Source organism: Typopeltis vanoorti, chromosome 4 (assembly GCF_054136105.1).
Source record: "Typopeltis vanoorti isolate ZY-2024b chromosome 4, IOZ_Tvanoo_1.0, whole genome shotgun sequence".
Lineage (NCBI taxonomy): Eukaryota > Metazoa > Arthropoda > Arachnida > Uropygi > Thelyphonidae > Typopeltis > Typopeltis vanoorti.
Genome location: NC_143552.1, coordinates 135409569 through 135423573, shown reverse-complemented (window position 1 = coordinate 135423573; position 14005 = coordinate 135409569). Strand labels below are relative to the sequence as shown.

Genomic DNA, 14005 nt, shown 5'->3' with positions numbered 1-14005 from the left:
GCGCACCATTTTTCTAATACCAATCATAACATTGAATGGGATAATAAAAGTACTATGCCGTACTTGGAAGATTTCCGTTCCCGCAACATCAAAGAAGCTGCAGTAGTAATCCATTCAAGAGGTAGCCCGAACAGAAACCAAGGGATGATCCTTGTTGACACACGCACACACACACACACGGAAAAGTCTCATAAGATCACTCAACACATTGGTGTTAAATTTTCCTGCCAATTATAGATCATACATGTATAACAATGACTGATAACATACATGCTCCATGCGTTTGGTGTAGCATTTTATTTGAATTTAGATAATATTTAACATTTGTTTATGTTTTAACTTGATATCCATAGCTTGTTTTCCCGATCTTTTTTTAAGCTGTTTCGTTGCCTCGTATGCCCAGATGAAGCCAGCAGTCAAGTCAGCGAAACTAGTAGGCATTTACATTACAATTAATAATAAAAAAACCTCCAACCAGTTAAACCCTGTTTATATGTGTTTTGTATATAATCAGTGGTCGAAAAGAACATCACAAGAAATATGGCTATTTTACCACTAATTAGTGACAGTGATCATGCTATACTTTCTTGGGAAGTATCTACTTGTATTGAAGCTCCAATTAAAACAGGCTACATACTGAACTACAAAGCTGGAAATTATGATCATCTTAGGAGAATACTATCTTTGGTCCCATGGTATCAGTTACTGAATGGAAAAAATGTCAGCAATTCATGGGAATCTTTGAAAAAGTGCTTGAATGAGACAGTATCTCAATGTATATCCGTAGTATTCAAAGAATAAATAGGTTGGGAGTGAAATGGATGTGCCAACTTCTTAATCAAGAGATCCACAAGAAGAAGATGATGTGGAAAGAATATCATGAGAATAAGAGTGAGGGGAGTTATGAAATATATAAAGCTCAGGCCAGAAAAGTAATGAGTATTGTGAGAAAAGCTAAAACAGAGTAAGAAAAGAAATTGGCCATGCAAGCTAAAGGCAATCATTAGCAACAGAAAGAATGAATGCGGAAGAATAACTTTATTGAATGCAGATGGGACTCGAGTATTGGAAGCTAAGGAGATTGTTCAGTTAATGTGTGCCCACTTTGCTAAGATATATCAACCAGGGGTATGTAGCATGGTGCACAGTGCTACTACTATGTTGGTTGAAGAGTTAGAGGTTCATGAAAATGAGGTTGAAGAGCTGTTGCATAACCTGGATAAGAATTTGTCAATAGGTAGAGACAGATGGAATATCAGCCCATTTGCTAAAGGAATATAATAAATTTAGTTTAATCCTTTATTCAAGTGTGAGCAAACAAAGTTTGCGCCTGAAAGTATCTTCAGGACTGGGGTAAGGTGATACAACACCAGGGCAACTCGTTGCAAAGGTGTAGCAAGCTACCAAGACTCCTGTCCCAGCATCTCCTATAATGCAAAACACATCTCCTTTCGGATATGTCTAATGTTATGCATTAAGGGAAGGGCCACTACCCAGACTAGTTTCGACCTTTATTGACGTCTCTTCAGTGGGAGCCAGGCCCAAGCTGAGATACCAGGCAGAAGCATTCGCAGGTCATCTCTACCTATAGGAGTTGCCAAATGGTGTGCCACCCTTTTTTAATAAATTACTCTGGATCTAGAGAAAGATGTTGAAAGTTTATTTTTCACTTGGTTAGAGTATAATAAATTTAGTTTAATCCTTTATCCAAGTGTGAGCAAACAAAGATACTTTCAGGCGCAAACTTTGTTTGCTCGCACTTGGATAAAGGATTAAACTAAATTTATTATACTCTAACCAAGTGAAAAATAAACTTGCTAAAGGAATGTTCGGCTGAATTGGCTAGGCATTTCACACATTTGTCTAACTTGAGTCTCAGCTCAGGGATGATACCACAAGAATGGAAGGAATGTATGATAGTTCCATTGCACAAGGGTGGTGCAAAAACTGATGTGTCTAACTACCAACCTATTAGTATCTCTGGTGTGGTAGTGAAAATTTTGGAGAAGTTGGTAAGAACTCACATACAGAAATGGGTAGACAAACATGTTATACTCTGCAAGGAACAGCATGGGTTTACTAAAGGAAGGTCATGTTTTAGCAATTTGCTCATATTTTATAACAATGTTACAACCCAGTTGGATAAAGGGAATGGATACACTATGATAATGTTGGATTTTTCTAAGGCATTTGATAGGATACCACATGAAAGGCTGTTGCATAAACTGGGGAATATGGGATTGGAATATAATCTCTTGACTTGGATCAGGGGATGGTTGACAGACAGATATCAAAAAGTGGCATATAGTGCGTGTGAATCTGCCAGATTTAAGGTAACCAGTGGTGTATCTCAGGGTTCAGTCCTTGAGCCATTATTATTATTTCGGGAAGGGAGGCCCTAACAACATGTCCATCACAACTATTCGACATTCACACAGTATCTATCATACCTCGTCTTGAACTCATTCACAGTCATAGCACCCACAACAGACTGGCAGCTTATTCCACTCATTCACCACTCTCCAAGTAAAAAACCTAGCTCTAACACCCTTGCTAACCACATTCTTGCCTACTTCCATGTATGGCCCTAGTCCTCCTACCTCCAGTCCTATTCTCAAAAATATCTTCTGAATTAATTTTATAGAAACCCTTCAGTAATTTGAATGTCTCAATCATATCACCCCCTTTTCCGCCTATCAACCAATTTTTGCAACCAACAAATCTTCAACCTGTTCTCATAAGGTTCATTCCGTAGACCTGCTATCATCTTGGTTACTCGTCTCTGGATCCTCTCCGCCTCCTCCCCATCAAGAAGAAACCCTGGCTATAGATTATTCAATCTATACATTAACGACATCAAGCAGGGTCTATCATCAGATGTGCAATTGTTTGCAGATGAGGCAAAGATAGGCAGGGCAATCAGGGATGCTAATGATTTGAATAGACTGGAAATCTGGGCAAACAAAAATGGCTGTCAGTTTAATGTTAGCAAGTGTAAAGTTATGCACTTTGGCATGATTAGAGTACAAGAAACTGAAGAGGCAAGGGATCTTGGTGTATTGGTGGATAATAATTTAAAGTTCAAAGGTCACATAGCAAAAGTTGGAAATACAACTCAGAGGATAATTGCTATGTTTAAGTGCACCTTGACATGTAAAGATTAAGGAAGTCATTTTGCCTCTTTATAATTCTTTGATAAGACCACACCTGGATTATTGTGCGCAGATTTGGTCTCCTGGGTTCCAAGGGGATAAAGAAGCTGTAGAAAGGATGCAAAGAAGAGTTACAAAGATTATATCCGTATTATGGGATTTAGATTATGAAGACAGATTGCGAGTATGTGGATTGCAGACTAGTTAACAGGAGAAAGAGAGGTGATATGATAGAGGTTTATAAACTTTTGAATGGGTGTTATAGCATTTTGACTGATGACATTTTTCATTATATGAAAGGTGGGGAGAGAACACGGGGTGCTCTCTCCATGGAAGTTAAGTTTGTTCACAGTCAAGAAAGGGGTAAGAGCTAGTTTTTTTCTCAGAGAACAGTGAGTGAGTGGTATAATTTGCCCTTGGAGTAGTTAGTGCATCTAGTGTAAATGAATTTAAGGGAAGGTATGATAGCTGGTTTGGGTGATTTAGAGTCTCTCTCGATGAGTCCTTGACTCCCTGGAGGTCTCAGATAATAACAATAATAATAAATCCCCTAAAATTGTTGTTTCTGAACCAGCCTGAAGATATTTCAATAACAGTAACATAGTTTTTTCTTATTTCTTGTGTTTTATCTCCATGTTGATTCATGTATATCTTTATACCATGTCATGCATATCTTTGCTTTTTTGCTCCAAATTTTCTCAAAATATTTTAATGTCTGGTATTTATTTTCTACTCTACTGTTTAGCTCATCAGTTTTTCATTGTATCAGCTGCCTTTTCTAATAGCATGAAAATTTCCTTCATTTCTTTCTTAATAAAACCATTTGTGGTATAGACACAAATATACGAGGGTGGTCTGAAAAGTTCTCAGCCTAACAATGAAAGAACAAATTTATAATTTCAAAATTATTTTTATTTTTCAACATAATCTCCCTTAAGACTAATAGATTTATTTCAGTGATGCTCCAACACCATTATCCTGTCCCTGTAGTGGTTCTCAGTGAGATCTGCAAAATACCTCTCTATAGCTGCAATCAACCTTTTGATTATTTTCTTCAAATCAACCTCTTGATTTGAAGAAAAATGCTGACCAGCAAGGAAGAGTTACTTTTGGGAAGAGATAGAAGTCAGAGGGAGCCAAATCTGGGGAATAGGGTGGATGTTCCAACAGTTCAAAACACCGATGTCATGACCTTTCCTGCTGATGGAACAGACTTTGTCTTCATTAGCACTGAACAACCGGCTTCTGTCCACTGTTTTGACTGCTGTGTTTGGATTCTGGTGTGCAATAGCGAATCTGAGTCTCATCCATAGTAATAAATCAACTCACAAAATCAGTTTTATTCTTGTTAAAATGCTCCAATCACTGTTCAGAGATTTTCATGCGAGTGCATTTTCGACCTGCAGTGAGCAAGCGTGGCACCCATTTTGTGCAAAGCTTTTTCATTTGGAATTCTTCATGCAAAATATATCTTACACATTCTTTTGAAATGCTTATAGTCTCAGTAATTTCACACACTTTGACTCGCTGGTCATCCAATACCATATCGTGCACTTTATCAGTGATTTGTGGTGTTGTTACACTTTTTGGATGTCCTTCACGTGGATCATCTTCAAGGTTGGTACGGCCACGTTTAAACTTGTTAGCTCATTTCTTAGTTGTCGAAAACGAAGAAGAAGAGTGCCCATAAACTTTCATGAACTTCGAATGAATTTCTTTTGATATTAAACCTTCTTTTACAAAGAATCTTATAGCCGCACGATACTCAAGCTTATCCATTTCAAGGGATACAGACAATAATTTTGCTTCAGGCAGCTGTATAAAACAAACTACTTGATAGAATGACGTGGAATTTCACGTGGATGGTTATTACAGATGTACCAACTTAGAAAAAAAAATCATGCTGATAGTGTTGCCATCTATGGTCAAGGCTGAGATCTTTTCAGACCATGCACGTATCATTGTTCAATTTTTAATTTTGATGTTTGCTTGCATCACTCTCCTTGAAAGAATTTCACTCCCCCCAATACTTCTCTAATTCATCTTTTAACTAGGTAAGCTAAATTCCAATTTTCATGCCCATCCTTATTCATTCATCATCCAAGATATCTGCTAATAGGGTGTACAAGAAAGTAAGGATCGGACATTAGGTCAGAACCCCTCGTCATTTATCCATATTCCTTAAAAGGCTATTTAGAGGTATCTTCCTAGTTACTGAACTTTGACCTTTAAGCAAAATATTTTATTAAAACTTTAAATAAGAATAGTGATGATTACTATCATAAACTTTTTCTCAAGAATACCTATGAATGATGCAAAAATTAAAGAAGGCATTTTTATTTTCATTGAAATAGTGCCTTTCTTAACTATAAATTTGAGTTTTTATTCATAAATTCATACAGTTATGGAGGGCATTCTTTTGATGACATTCACTGCAAACATGGAACATTTTTAAAAACTGTTAATGCTTTAAAAGTGTAGAAAACATGCTAAAATTATATACACATGCAGTATGTCATTAAAGATACACTTTCTGCATTCACATTTGATTTTCTTTTCTCCTAATTGAGTGCTGTTAGTAAGGAACTGGGAAACAATTCCACTAGAGATTTTTTTTTTTTTTTTTTTTTTTGTATGAAACGGTAGTATTCTGGCAAGTGTCTGCTTGCCAGTATGCTTGTTTTCAGGTCTGTTTTGTCAGTATGTTTTTTCAGGTCTCTCACAATGAGTCTGTTGACTCCATGGAGGTTACCAAAATAATAATAATAATAATATTCAATCTATTCCTAAGAAGAAAGAAAAATCTTTACAGTCAAGTTATCCAATTTGCTCTCTAAAACTGTTGATCATAATAATTTTCACCCAACTCTGTTGCACTTAGGAGGTGCTGTTGCATGTTACCCACAGAAAAGGCCAATCTCCTGACTTTTCTTTCTCTTCAATTCTAGCTTTCATGATTGCAGTGAATGTCCTTGCCCTATTCCAAACTGGTTGCTAGAAAAGTCTCCTGATATTAATGGTGTTTCTCTGATGAAGTACAAGACAGGTTGCAGTGAAAAGATGCATGAAGAATATAAACTGCAGGCCAGAAAAGTGACAGGCATGGTTAAAAAAGAAAAAGTAGAATATAAGAGGAGATTGGCCAATCAGGTCAAAGTTAATCCAAGAGAATTTTTCTGTTTTGTGGCAAGCAAGAGGAAAAATAATGTGAATGATGCTGTGAAACAAAGGTTGTGGGAATGAATGACATATCACCACATGTTTTTAAATAATGTGCAAAAGAGTTAGCATTAACTTGATTTGACCCTTTATTACCCTTCACTTGATTATTTAATGAAAGTCTTGCAGTGGAGAATGTTCCTAAGGAGTGGAAAGAAGGCAAAATAATACCTCTCCACAAGATGACTTGAGAACAAAAGTTTCCAGTTATAGACTGGTCTATATATCTGCAGTTGTGATCAAAGTGTTGGAAAACCTAAGATTCTCTGTGATGGTCAGCACATGGGTTTATGAAGGGCAGGTCTTGTTTTAGCAATCTGCTTATGTTTTATGATCAGGTGATGAATGTGTTGGATAAGGGAGAATCATATACAGCAATATTCTTGAACTTTGCGAAAGCGTTTTATAAATTACTACATGATAAGTTGGTGTACAAACTGCAGAGGATAGGAATAGATAGTATATTGGTTAGATGGATTGGAGATTGACTCTCTGAACGATACCAGCAAGTTGTATATGATGGAGCTGTGTCTCAGAAAAGGAAGGTGACCAGAGGCATGCTTCAGGGTTCTGTTCTTGGGCCCTTACTGTTTATCTTATTTGTTAATGATATTTCCCATGGAATGACTGGGAATCTTTAAATGTTTGCTGATGATGCAAAGTTAGCAGAATTATCAGGAGTAGTGCTAATGTTAATTCTCTACTGGAAGATTGGAATAGACTTTTAGTTTCGACAAATGAGTGGAGTTGCAGTTTTAATGTTAATAAATTCAAGATATTACACTTTGGGATACGGAGATATAAGACTATGTACTGTATTGGTGGGTACTTCAGGAAGTGGATGAGATTCGAGATCTTGGAGTGGTGGTAGACAGTGGACTGAAGTTCCGAGGGCACATTGCTTGCAAAGACTGCACATTGTATTGCTGCTATGATAAAAAGTACATTGAAGGTGGTGATGTTCTATATAAGGCATTGGTCAGACCACATATGGACTATTGTGTTCAGATTTGGTCACCTGGTTTTCATTGTGATGTCGAAACACTAGAGAGGGTCCAAAGACAAATGACCAAAGCGATATCAGGGATGTGGATTACAGAGGTTGGTGGATAGGAGTTAAAGAGGAGATATGACAGAGACTTTCAAGTTAGTTAAGGGATTTTATCAGATTAATACAGAAGGAATTATAAAAAGAGTGGATGTTAAGATGAGAAAAACGAGAGGCCATCCATGGAAATTGTATAAAGATGTGGTGAAGGAGTGAGGAGTAGATTTTTTGTATATAGAGAGTTGTGTGTGAGTGGAATGCATTGCCAAAGTGCATTGTGAATGCAGGTAATGTAAATAACTTCAAAGCTCATTATGATAGACATGTTGCTGGTTGAGTGGGTCTCTCACAATGAGTCTGTTGACTCTATGGAGGTTATTTGCTCTCTAAAATAATGTAGATATCTATGAACAAATTCAACACTACCTATAAATATCTCTATCTCAACTGATAAATAGGTGCCAGTATGGGTCAACAGGACCCATATAGATTCCATTATAGATCAACAGGAAATCTGCTCTTACTTGTATCACTCATCCTTAGACAAATGCCATGGAAAAGAATGGAGAAACAAGTGGTTTCTCTTGATATCTTTAAGGCATTTAGTCACATTTGGAAAAGATCTATTAATTTACTACCATTTGATGTCTCTATCTTGTGATTGTTTACAACACAGTTGGCAGCTTTCTCTTTAGGTGCATATTACATAGGATAGTAAATGAATCTTTTTTCAAAAACTTTGCAAACTTTGGAGAGTGGTGAATGATTGGACTGGGTTGCCAAAGGAAATCCTGAAAGAATAATAGCATGTAAATCCATCTTACAATAGGTGTGTGGACTCCATGGAAATGGCTGTGTAATCATAATGAAATTTTTATCCTCCCCAAAAATACTGGTAATCACTTTCTGTATAAAATTTCTTATCAGAATATTTCATCATCACTTAACAGTGGAAGATGGAAAAGAGGTTATAAACTCAGACCTTGGATTTGTTAGTAATAGAATAGCTAATCTGTGCACTAAACGGGTACTTACGCCAATCCCAAGTTCACAACATAGACCAATAATGCTGCAAGTTTTCCCACCTGTCCAACTTAAGGAGATCCCACTTAGAAGACGCTTTAATTTTAAAAAAGCTAACTGGGAACAGTTCTCAAGAGAATTAGACATAAACCTGACCAACATTTCACCCAGACCAGAAAATTATGGAAAGTTCATCAAAGCTATTAGATGGTCTGCTACCAGGCATATCCCAAGAGGTTGTATAACATGTTACATCCAGATTTCACAGAGCACAATGTGGAAATATATGAAAGATATTGTGACCTATATGATAAAGATCCATTTTTATCAGAAACAATTGATGCAGGAGAGGAACTTATAGCAGCACTGTCTGAAAAAAGAAATCAACAATGGGCAGAGAAAATTAAAAGCTTAGACATGAAACACATTAGCAGGAAAGCTTGGCTCTTACTCAAAAAATTATCTGGTGACTGCACAACAGCAGCAACCGAAGTTAATATAAATGCAAACCAAATTGCAACTCAGCTATCTCTGAATGTTAAACCAAGTACCGAAGGAAAAAACCTAAAGATTATATTAAAAAAGTTAGAGATTCAGAAAATAATCTCTTCTACTAAAGATTTACTGAAGAGGAACTAGAAAATGCTCTAAAAGCTTTAAAACCAGGAAAAGCTGCTGGTATAGATGATATCAGAAACAAGATACTAAGGAATCTGAGAGAAAAGGCAACAGAGTGGTTGTTAGAATTTTTCAACTTTTGTTGGAAATTTGCTAAAATACCCAGCTAAAATACTATTGCATACTCTAAACTTCAAAAGTCGTCTTGCACAACATTTGTGCAAGACGACTTGCACAAATGTTGCACAAAAATGGGGGGGATCATTCTAATCTGAATCAGAATGATCCCCCCCCCAAATTTGGAAGATTCTCATCATATGTAAATATCAGAAATTATTCATTATATATTTGATATGATCCTAGCAATTAATTAACTAATAATGTTATTGGTTAACTAATTGTTGTACTTTGTCTGTTTGAATTGTTTGTTCCATGCTGATGATATACTGTTAGTTTTGGTTACAAAATATTTGTGATAATTTTATTAAAGTTATTTAACTTGCATAATGATTTTTTCCTCTTGATTACTATGTCACAGGTCCCATTAAAATTAATAGTTTTAATTATGTTGAGTTTGAGGTTGTGCCAATAGTTTACTTTTCACTGTTTGTCCTGACCAGAATGGCATGTTTAACTAGATGATCTAATCCTAACCAGTGTAACATTTCATAATTTACCATCATATTTGTCTTTAGCTTAAGTCAATACAAGATATAATTTGGTTTAAGTACCAAATTTTCCAGCTCATCCTTGTTTGTTCAGTATCGAGACAGTTATCTAACAATGGGATACATCATAAGAAGACTCAGATATTCTCAGTATTCCTCCAAGTTATCTAGATTTTATCCTTAAGTCATTCTACATACTTACTATTAAATATAACACTTGAATTACAAACAGTAACATGTTTGATATTATATATTTTTATTTTTTAGCTCACAAGTAATATCTTTAGCTACATGTTACAATTGTGGACCACATACAAACAAACTTTTGCTGATCATGCAACTCAAAAGTTAACCAGTGTAGATGTATTTTTAGAAAAGACCTTGATGTGTTTAAAAGGTAAGTTCCATTACTATGTATTTTCATCCATATTTCACTTTTTAAAGTTTCATTGAAGCCATATTCATCTTCTTCCAGGAGTTGTAATTACACACAATTTGTACAATAGCCTGTAATAGCATTTACATATTATTACACAAAATTATAGCTTAAAATCAACAATTCATTAAGTGGGAGAAAAAATGGTGAAGAACCAGTCGGTTGTATATCAACTTTTTTTGGTCATATGTGTGCATGTATTAATAACTCATGTAATTCATGTTAAAAGTGTTGCACTCTGTAATGATGAATTGCAAGTTGTTACTACATTTGAAGGGAGTGGGTCATCTCCTTGAACTTTTATGAACTAAAGGTCTCATTGAAGTATACCAAATGACATTATATTTGTGAGTGGTATGGAATTAGACATTAAGTTTTTTTTTCCCTTTTGTAGAATACATTCTTCTGATATCACACAATTTTCATGTTTGTCTCCTGTAAGCTTACACACAACACAGTAAAAAAACAGATTTGTTTATACATCATTTTTAGAATGACCAGACAGTTTTTTCAACTAGTATATAAGACTGTCATCCCACTTTTTGGAGATCTGAAGTAGCTTGGTTCCCAGGGTGGGATTGCATTTAAAATAATAATTACTTTATCAAAGTTGGTATTATAATGTCATAATAATTTTAATCATACTTTTATAATACTTTGTTATAATTTTGTTAAATTAAAATGCTAAGAGCATGTGCATTGTACTCTGAAATTTACTTTAGCAATCTACAAAAATATTCAACTCTTCCAGAGTTGTGTGCTTATGCAAAACTAAAATTTATTGAGTGGAATTTATTGATGTTCATTTGGAATATGTACTGATAATGAATGATATTAAAACCTTTTGTCAGAGAAAAATTCCTTATTAAAAATGAAGGAGAAAAAAAATCAACAAGGCTGTATTCAAGCCTGTGTTTTTTAAAAAAAATTAGATTTTCAAATAAAACAATCTTATATTTTAAGCTTTGTTTTTATGAAAATATTTTTCTTTCTATGATTTTTTTTTTTATAGTAATAAGCACTCTCTTTTTACCTATACCTGCAGAATTCTAGTTTAAACATAATACTTTATGTGCTACGGGTCTGCAACCTTGTGTGTGTGTGTTGGGGAAGGGGGGAGGATCATATATTAGTTTCCAAAATTAAAAGAAACCATTAAAGAAAATATAAGAATCGTATAAAATTACCTTTAAAACCATAAGTCACAGGCAAAAACATTTACTGCTTGGTCATAAAAAACTGTGACTGTAGCATCATTTAAAAATTCTCAGGAAAATTAATTATTATTATTATTATTATTACGGGCAACTCCAGGGAGCCCTTAGACTCATCAAGGGAGGCCCAAATCATGTTCATCACAACTATTCGACATTCATACAGTATCATACCTCGCCTTAAACTCATTCACTGTCACAGCATCCACCACAGACTCTGCAGCCCATTCCACTCATTTACCACTCTAAAAGTAAAGAACCCAGCTCTAACACCCTTACTAACCACACTTTTGCCCAGTTTCCATGGATGTTCCCTAGTCCTCCCACAACCAGCCCTGTTCTCAAAAATATCTTCTGAATTAATTTTATAGAAACCCTTCAGTAATTTGAATGTCTCAATAATATCTCCCCTCCTTCACCTATCAACCAATTTTTGCAACCCACAAATCCTCAACCTGGTCTCATGAGGTTCATTCCACAGACCTGCTATCATCTTGGTCACTTGCCTCTGGATCCTCTCAACCTCCTCCTCATCAAGAAGAAACCTAGGTGACCAAATCTGGGCACAGTAGTCGAGATGGGGTCTTATCAAGGCTTGATACAGAGGAACAATAACCTGCTTGTCTCTGCTTGGCAACGTATTCTTAAGCAACCAAGTGATTTCATGAGCTGATTTGGCCACTTTTGCAATGTGCTCCCTAAACTTCAACTCCTTATCCACCAACACTCCTAAATCTCATGCTTCATCAATTTCCTGGAGTACAGTTCCACCAAAGCAGTAAACTGTGGCCAATCTTTTCACCCCAAAATGCATAACCTTACATTTTGCCACATTAAATTGACATCGATTCTCCTTAGCCCAGACCTCCAATCTATCCAAATCATCCTGCAAAATTTTGACATCATCTGCATTCACTATTGCCCTACCCAACTTTGCATCATCCGCAAACAAATGAACTGTTCCTCTCAGATCCTTTCCTATATCATTAATGAACAAATTAAACAGTAGTGGTACACGAACAGATCCTTGTAGCACACCACTAGTCACAGGCCGTCTTGTGGACTCTACTCCTGAATAAACCACTCTCTGATATCTCTCCGTCAACCATCCTCCTGTCCATCTCACCCTATATCCATCCCCATATGCTGCCATTTACTGATTAGAATTCCATATGGTATCCTGTCAAAGGCCTTAGCAAGGTCCAGTAGAATCACTGTAAACCCATTACCCTTATCCAGTTCAGCCGTCACTGTGTTATAATACGTGAGCAAGATACTGAGGCATGACCTGTCCTTCACAAAACCATGCTGTTCCCGATACAGTATCCCATTTTCATCTATCCAATCTTGTATTTTCCTCTTGACTATTTTCTCCAAGACCTTGATAACGATTCTGTTATGCTAATCGGGCGGTAATTTTCAACAGCAGCCTTGGAACCACCTTTATGCAGTGGAACTATTTTCCCCTCTTTCAACCCCCTTGGGACTACTGACCCAGACCCGAGGCTCAAATTAAACAAAATGGTCAAGGGCACTGGCAATTCTTTAGCCGCTTCACATACGACACGAGCTGGTATACCATCCAATCCCACAGATGTATTGACATTGAGGTTCTGTAATTGACTATTTACCTCTACTTCATTCATCTCAATTCCAGTGTAAGCTGTTTGTTCTTCCATTCCTGCAATGTCACCACCTGGATGATATACTCTTGCAAAGTGCTCGCTCAGTAATTCCACTATATCGACTGATTCGGTTACCTTCCTACCCTCAGCATTTTTTAAAATCATTCTGCCATGAACATTTTTCCTTTTACTTGCAACATATTGAAAAAACTGTTTGGGATTCTCTTTAGCCTGCATGGCCAATTTTCTTTCGTAGTCCGCTTTTGCTTTTCTTACCACCCTTGTTACCAATGGTTTCATCAACTTTTATGTTTCATTATAAGTTACTAATGTTTCATCAACTTTTATGAAAGCCAAAAAAGTTGTTAAATGTATATTTATAGTGGTACCCACTCTAACTGTTATGCAAGCCTAATTAGAGTTATTGCATTTGTGAGTATAGGGCAATTTTCATGTCTCAAACAACTACAGATCTTGTTTCCTAGAAAACAGTTACGCTTCTAATGTGTTCTAATAGTGAGTTCAGAACAGTATTTTAGAAGAAAAGAGAAAAATATTTTTTTTTAATCTGCATTGCAATATAATATGTATATACACTGCTTGGAAACAATTCAATGGACACCCCCATGGGCAAGTTGCATCGTGCCATGTAACAAGCTACATTGTAGGAATATGATGTTCCCAAGTCACTGCAAATGTGTCTGGGTGAAATGACTGCAAGAAGGGAAGCGACTGAGTTCGAAAGAGGATTGTGATATGTTGTAGGCCTATCTATTTGGCAAATTGTTGATAAATTGGGCCCTTCCAGGTTAACAATCAGTGATACCATACTGAGATGGAAGCACAGGTTCAACTGCGATGGAAGTCCACTACAAGTGCTATTTGCAGTGGATGACCCACCACACTCACCAAATGTGACTGTGGAGTCCTACGAAGGATAATATGTAAAAACTGCCATTCGCTGGCCAACATGTTAAATGCAGAATTCTGGACATTGACTGG

The 14005-nt window shown here is 36.2% G+C and overlaps 1 protein-coding gene across 1 annotated transcript in view; it reads left to right on the top strand.

Moving 5' to 3' along the window:
* Impbeta11 (importin beta11) overlaps positions 1 to 14005 on the top strand; it is a 277003-nt gene that overhangs the window by 76336 nt on the left and 186662 nt on the right. The window contains exon 5 of the mRNA XM_090391468.1: positions 9996 to 10125. Within this exon, the coding sequence (XP_090247594.1) occupies positions 9996 to 10125 (130 nt within the window). The remainder of the gene's footprint in view (positions 1 to 9995; positions 10126 to 14005) is intronic.